Source organism: Chiloscyllium plagiosum, chromosome 43, assembly GCF_004010195.1.
Source record: "Chiloscyllium plagiosum isolate BGI_BamShark_2017 chromosome 43, ASM401019v2, whole genome shotgun sequence".
NCBI classification, from domain to species: Eukaryota; Metazoa; Chordata; class Chondrichthyes; order Orectolobiformes; family Hemiscylliidae; genus Chiloscyllium; species Chiloscyllium plagiosum.
Window position 1 is genome coordinate 13,360,425 of NC_057752.1, and position 7,138 is coordinate 13,367,562.

General features: G+C 49.3%; 1 protein-coding gene across 2 annotated transcripts in view; it reads left to right on the forward strand.

Annotated features, from left to right (window-relative positions):
- Window positions 1-4,308: 4,308 nt before the first annotated feature.
- slc26a10 (solute carrier family 26 member 10) overlaps window positions 4,309-7,138 on the forward strand; it is a 72,514-nt gene continuing 69,684 nt past the window's right edge. For both annotated transcript variants that reach the window (XM_043682076.1, XM_043682077.1), the window contains exon 1: window positions 4,309-4,864. In XM_043682076.1, the coding sequence (XP_043538011.1) occupies window positions 4,597-4,864 (268 nt within the window). In that variant the 5' untranslated portion in view covers window positions 4,309-4,596. The remainder of the gene's footprint in view (window positions 4,865-7,138) is intronic.

A 7,138-nucleotide genomic window follows, 5' to 3' on the forward strand; every position in this document is an offset into this window, starting at 1 on the left:
TATCACTGAGCTGCACAGGTACATTGATTACCTCAAGAGAGAATCATAGAATCCCTACGGTGCAGGTAGAGGCCATTTAGCCCATTGAGCCTCCACAAAGCATCCCACCTAGAACCCCACTCTATTCTCATAATCCCACATTTCCCACAGCCAATCCACCCTAACCTGCACATCCCTGGGCACTATGGGACAATTTAGCATGGCCAATCCACCCTAACCTGCACATCCCTAACCTGCCTCACGAACCTGCAAATTCCACACAGATAGTTGCCCGAGGCTGGAATCAAACGCAAGTCCCTGGTGCTGTGAGGCAGTAATGCTAACCACTGAGCCACTGTGTTGGAGGGCTCTTGTGTTACAGTGGTAGTGTCCCTGTCTCTGAGCCAGATGACCTGGGTTCAAGTTGCACCTGTTTCAAAGAGGTGTCATAACATAACTGAGCAAAGAGAGACCCAAGCATATCAGATGAGCAAGTGGATCCCCTCGAGGGGAAGTAACCTTGGGCTGAAGTGACCTTGAACAGCTCCAGGAAGCAGCCTTTCTTTCACTGTTATGCTGGCACTAAGGTGTCCTTGGAAAAGGAATGTGCAGCATCCTCAGGTACATGCAAAGTGCCTGGTGGGTACCGCAGGGACTGACATACCTCAGTAGCTTTACTTACAGTGCCCCTTTCAGAGCTGGTCATTAGTTGAGATGATTGAATGTGTTCACAGAGAGAATGCAGGGTCAGAAGTTTAGCAGGTAGAAGGCATAATACTGTATTCTATCAATAAGCCAACTCTCAAGAAAAGGATTTGCATCTCATTTCTTACTTTATGAATTGGCTTGGGATCCATTTCACAATAAATATGAAGCTTTTGGTTTTATTAATTAGCAAGCAGCAAATAAGGGAGTGAAGCGTCAATACTGTCACCAGAATGGAGGGGGTGGGGGGAAATGATGGAAGTGTTTTATTTACCTACACTGCTGGGACAGAGAAAGCTTTGTTGCAGGCAGGGACTGAAGTGGGGAATGAAGTGTCATCCAAAAGGGAATTGGTGAAGTATTTGAAAAGGAAGGTGATAAAGGGGATTGGAATCAGAATGTCATTAACACAGACGTATTTTCTTTCATTCATTTATTGGATATGGCATCACCCTGAATGCATCTTCTTGTAGCATCTACACTATCTGCTGCTGTAATATCTCCCATTTTTTCATGTTTGCCATTGCTAGTTCCATTGGCAATGCTGGCACTAAAAAGCGTGGGCATCAGATTGTGAATGCCAGGGTCAGACACTTGTGAACTCAAACACGCCAAAAGAAATGCCAGCTTCTGATCACCAACCAATCATCCTGCCATTGTAGATGTATTCTCTCTTAAAACTGGCAGCTGGGGAAATGCCAGATTTTGGATATTGCCAGATTTCAGGTCGAGTGCTTTTCGGCACTGCGCGGTCTGGGTCAGTCCAGGTCAGGTGGGGTCACGGGTCACTTGAAACTTGGCGGGTAAGTGGCGGAACAGTGAACAATTCCATCACCGTACAGCACTTAGCCAATCACCCAGGTAAGTTAATGTTAATTGAGTAATTTTTAAAACAAAATAATGCATGACTAGTTTTCAGACAACTCTAGCTTTTAGCTTTGAGAGCATGTATCTTTAAAGCTCCTGCAGTTTTATGGTCATATTGGAATATGGCCTGACAAGCAGGAAGGAAATTCCTGGCTCCCACAGAGCATGTGCCCAGGGCATGGATAGGATAAATCGACAAGATCTTTTCCCTGGGGTGGGGGAGCCCAGAACTAAGATGAGAAGGAAAAGGTTTAAAAGGGACCTAAGGGGCAATGTTTTCTTGCAGAGGGTGGTACGTGTATGGAATGTGCTGCCAGATGAAGTGGTGGAGGCTGGTACAATTACAACATTTAAAAGGAATCTGGATGGGTATATGAATAGGAAGGGTTTGGAGGGACATGGGCCAGGTGCTGGCAAATGGGACTAATTTCGGATAGCTGGTCAGCATGGACAAGTTGGACCGAAGGGTCTGTTTCCGTGCTGTACATTTCTATGACACTATGACTCTATTCTGTCCAAAGTGTATTGGTCTTCCAGCGCTAAGAGCTGCTCACAATTGATTGTTGAAGACTGGCACATTCCAATGTCCAAAACTGCATGTCGAGGAATTTGTTAGAACTTTGCTGCGAAAGCTGAATGGGGAGGAGGACACTTTGTAAGAGCCAACATAGTCTGCTAAAGAGCCGGAATCTGCAAAATCCCTCAGTCTGCTTAACATGAGGGTAGATGAAGAACAACCAGTAGATGTAATCCACTTGGATAAGGTACTGCACAAAAGGTTAATGCACAACATAATGGCTCACAGAGTTTAAGGTAATATCTTAGCACAGATAGAGGATTGGTTAAAGGACAATAAAGAAAGTCTAGGGGCAAATAGGGCATTTTCAATTTGGCAGACTATTGCCCTACAACATGGTAGATGGAGTATAATGAGGGCGAGTGTGTGGTTATTCACTTTAGTTATTCAAGCAAAGCAGAAAATTTTTAAAAGGCACGAAATTTGTAAGTATAGGTCTTCAGACAGATGTAGGTTCACTCGTACAAGAAATAGAAAATGTTAGCATGCAGGCAATTAGGCAAATTCTAACCAGACTAGACAAAGTAAACACAGGAAGGATGTGTAATGATACAGGGTAGACCATTCGGACTGGGCTGAGGAGAAATATCTTCACCCAGCGAGTGGGGGAGCCTGTGGAATTCTCTACCATAGAAAGTGGCTGGTAAGTGTTGTCAAGAAGGAGTTCTTGAAATAGTTTAGATTAGATTAGATTGGATTAGATTACTTACAGTGTGGAAACAGTTCTTAGAGATATGTAATTATAGAGTCATAGAATCATACAGCATGGAAACAGGCCCTTCGGTCCAACCAGTCCATGCCGACCATAATCCCAAACTGAACTAGTCCCATTTGCCTGCTCCTGGCCCTTATTCATCTAATCCTTTCCTATTCATGTACTATCCAAATGTCTTTTAAATGTTGTAATTGTACCCATGTCCTCTAGAAGTTCATTTCACATGCGAACTACCCTCTGTGTAAAACTTTGACCCATGTCTTTTTTAAATCTCTCTCCTCTCACCTTAAAAATGTGCTCCCGAGTCTTGAAATGCCCCATTCTAGGGAAAAGACAACTATCATTAACCCGATCTATACCCTCATGATTTTATAAACTTCTATCGGGTCACCGCTCAATCTCCTCAGGCTAAAGGTATCAAAGGATATGGGGGAGAAAGTGGGGACAGGAGACTGAGTTGGATGATCAGCCATGATCATATTGAATGGGGTAGCAGGCTCAAAGGGCTGAATGACCTACTCTTGCTCCTATTCTCTATGTTTCTATGCTTCAAATGGCATGTTGGCTTTAATTGTTGGGATTGAAAACAAGAATTGGGGAGTGGTGTGAATGCTTCATTGTGGAGTGTATGCAAGGTTTGGAATAAACAGAGGAGCAAATCACTACAGCTGAAAACTAAAAAAATCAGAAACAAAAGCGGAAGTTGCTAGAAAAGCTCAGCATCTTTGGAGAGAAATCAAAGTTAATGCTTCAGTTAACACAGTTCTGAGGAAGGGTTACTGGACCTGAAATGTTAACCCTGGTTTCTCTCCACAGATGCTGCCAGCCCTGCTGAAGTTACTGCAGATGCTGGAATCTCGACCGAAAGCACCAAGGCAGCATCCACGGAGAGAGAGCGAGCTAACGTTTCTAGTCTAGATGACTCCTCATCAGAGCTTCATCAGAATGGATCGACTTTTGGTCTGTCAGGGAATCGAAGGGGAGGGGAAGATCAGCCAAGAATGGCGGAGCAGGTGCCGTGGACTGAATGGGGTCCTCCAGTTCCTATTCTTTGTGGTTTTCTGACGTGTACAATGTAAATATAGTCTGCAATTGAGATGTCTGCACCTACAGCTTGCTGCACATAGCACTGAAAGACATGGAGAAAGAAAAAAGTCCTTTCGGTGCAGACTTTGTGCATCCACTCGTCCCTCGGCTGCAACAGTACAAAGTACATTTGCACCAAGTGGCAGAAAGCTGACCCTCGCCTCCCTTGTGTTCCATCCTCCACTGCTGAAACGCTCGCCCACAGAGTTCCCCCACGCTGTTGCTAGCGACCTCACTGGCATTACCACCCACGCCAACTTTAATCTCCATGCAACGTTTCCCCCGAAAACAACAAGTTGGTTCGGCTCCGGGCTCGCAGCTGAGTAAACAAGGGGGGGCGAAAGGTTTGCCGATGAGCCCTCGGAGAGAAAGAAGGGGGGGGGCACGAATCCAGCGGCGACCTTGTCCAGCAGCACTTGGCATGCCGGAGTGACCGAGTGCTGTTCTAATTGGCTGCCTCCAGTTAGATGCGCTCACCGCCCACATCCTGAAACCAGGTACAGGACCGTTCACAGAGAGGGAGAAAACACTGTCCGACTGAGGAGGGGGTGGGAAGGTCCCGTTCAGTCCGACACAGCAAGATTGCTATCAAGGAGCACCGTTTTCACCAGAAAAGTAGAGAGGCGCTGACATATTTGTCCAAACAGGACACTGTGTGTGCGTCAGGATGAGGGAAGTGACCGTCTATCGCTCCGTTTACACCGAGGACCGCTTCGAGCAACACTTCGGCAGGTCCCCTGGCGAAGACCGAGCTTCGGCGGGAAGCTGGAAGCAGCTGGTGGGGAGGAGCTGCGCGTGCTCGGGGAACGCGTGGAGACGCTCGGTGAGGGCGCGCGTGCCTTGCCTCTCGTGGCTGCCCAGGTACAAGTTCAAGCGCTGGCTGACTGGGGACATCATCGCCGGCCTGACAGTGGGCATCATCCACATCCCGCAAGGTAACCTCACGGAAGCTCTCTCCCATTCGCGGGGTGGGCTGGATGCGGTTTTCACAGACCCGACGGGGTCGGCTCTCATCCAGCAGCCGGGCTGGGCACAGGGCTGCGGGTCTGCTCAATGCATTTTCAAATCACTAATAACTCTGAGTGAACCAGCCCCCCGCCCCCGTCCAACACTCTCGGACACTACATTTCAGGACGTGGATCCTTGGGAGAGGGTGCAGAGGGGGTTCACCAGGAGAGAGGTTGAGTAGATTAGGATTATTTTCATTAGAAAGACGGAGGTGGGAAGGGGGCACCTGATTCAGAGCTACAAAGCCATGAGAGGTATACACAGGATGGATAGCAAGAAGCTTTTCCCCAGATTAACGGACTCAATGACTGGGGGTCATGACTTTGAGATGAGAGCGGAAACATTTAGGGGGGAGATATTCATGGAAAGTTCTTCACACAGAGGATGGCAGGTGCCTGAAACGCGTTGCCAGCAAGAGATGGTAGAGCTGGGCACGATAGTGTCATGTAAGATGTATCGAAACAGTTACTTGAATGGGCAGGAAACACAGGGATACAGATCCTGAGGAAATAGGCAACAGGTTGAGATAGAGGATCTGGATTGGCGCAGGCTTGGAGAGCCAAAGGGCCTGTTCCTGTGCTGGAATGTTCTTTGTTCTTTATTGCTCTTCGTTCTTTGAATGAATCTGCCAACTCCCACACTCTCAGACAGTACATTCCAGACCCTAACCCCTCAAATGAACCACACTCTCAGACAGTACATTCCAGACCCTAACCCCTCAAATGAACTTGCCTCCCCCACACTCTCAGACAGTACATTCCAGACCCTAACCCCTCAAATGAACTTGCCTCCCCCACACTCTCAGACAGTACATTCCAGACCCTAAGCCCTCAAATGAACTTGCCTCCCCCACACTCTCAGACCGCACATTCCAGACCCGAACCCCTCGAGTGAACCTGCCTCCCTCACACTCTCAGACAGTACATTCCAGACCCTAACCCCTCGAGTGAACCTGCCTCTCCCCACACTCTCAGGCAGTACATCCCAGACCCTAACCCCTCAAGTGACCCTGCCTCTCCCCACTCCCTCAGACAGTACATTCCAGACCCTAAGCCCTCGAGTGAACCTGCCTCCCCCCACACTCTCAGACAGTAAATTCCAGACCGTAACCCCATGAATGAACTGCCTCCCCCCACAATCTCAGACAGTACATTCCAGACCCTAACCCCTCGAGTGAACCTGCCTCTCCCCACACTCTCAGACAGTACATCCCAGACCCTAACCCCTCAAGTGACCCTGCCTCTCCCCACTCCCTCAGACAGTACATTCCAGACCCTAAGCCCTCGAGTGAACCTGCCTCCCCCCACACTCTCAGACAGTAAATTCCAGACCGTAACCCCATGAATGAACTGCCTCCCCCCACAATCTCAGACAGTACATTCCAGACCCTAACCCCTCGAGTGACCCTGCCTCTCCCCACACTCTCAGACAGTACATTCCGGACCCTAACCCTTCGAGTGACTCTGCCGCCCCCCACACTGTAAGGCAGTACTTCCAGACCCTAACCCCTCGAGTGAACCTGCCTCCTCCCCACATTCTCAGACAGTACATTCCAGACCCTAACCCCTCGAGTGAACCAGCCTCACCCCCACATTCTCAGACAGTACATTCCAGACCCGAACCCCTCGAGTGAACCCACCTCACCCCCACACTCTCAGACAGTACATTCCAGACCCTAACCCCTCGAGTGAACCTGCCTCTCCCCACACTCTCAGGCAGTACATCCCAGACCCTAACCCCTCAAGTGACCCTGCCTCTCCCCACTCCCTCAGACAGTACATTCCAGACCCTAAGCCCTCGAGTGACCCTGCCTCCCCCACTCTCTCAGACAGTACATTCCAGACCCTAAGCCCTCGAATGAAACTGCCTCCCCCCACACTCTGAGACAGGACATTTCAGACCCTAACCCCTCGAGTGGATCTGTCTCCCCCCACACTCTCAGACAGTACATTCCAGACCCTAACCCCTCGAGTGAACCTGCCTCCCCCCCGAAACTCTCAGGCAGTACATTCCAGACCCTAACACCTCGAGTGAACCTCCCTCCCCTCCACACTCTCAGACAGCGCATCCCAGACCCTAACCCCTCGGGTGAACCCGCCTCTCCCCACACCCTCAGACAGTACATTCCAGACCCTAACCCCTCGAATGAAACTGCCTCCCCCCACACTCTGAGACAGTACATTCCAGACCCTAAGCCCTCG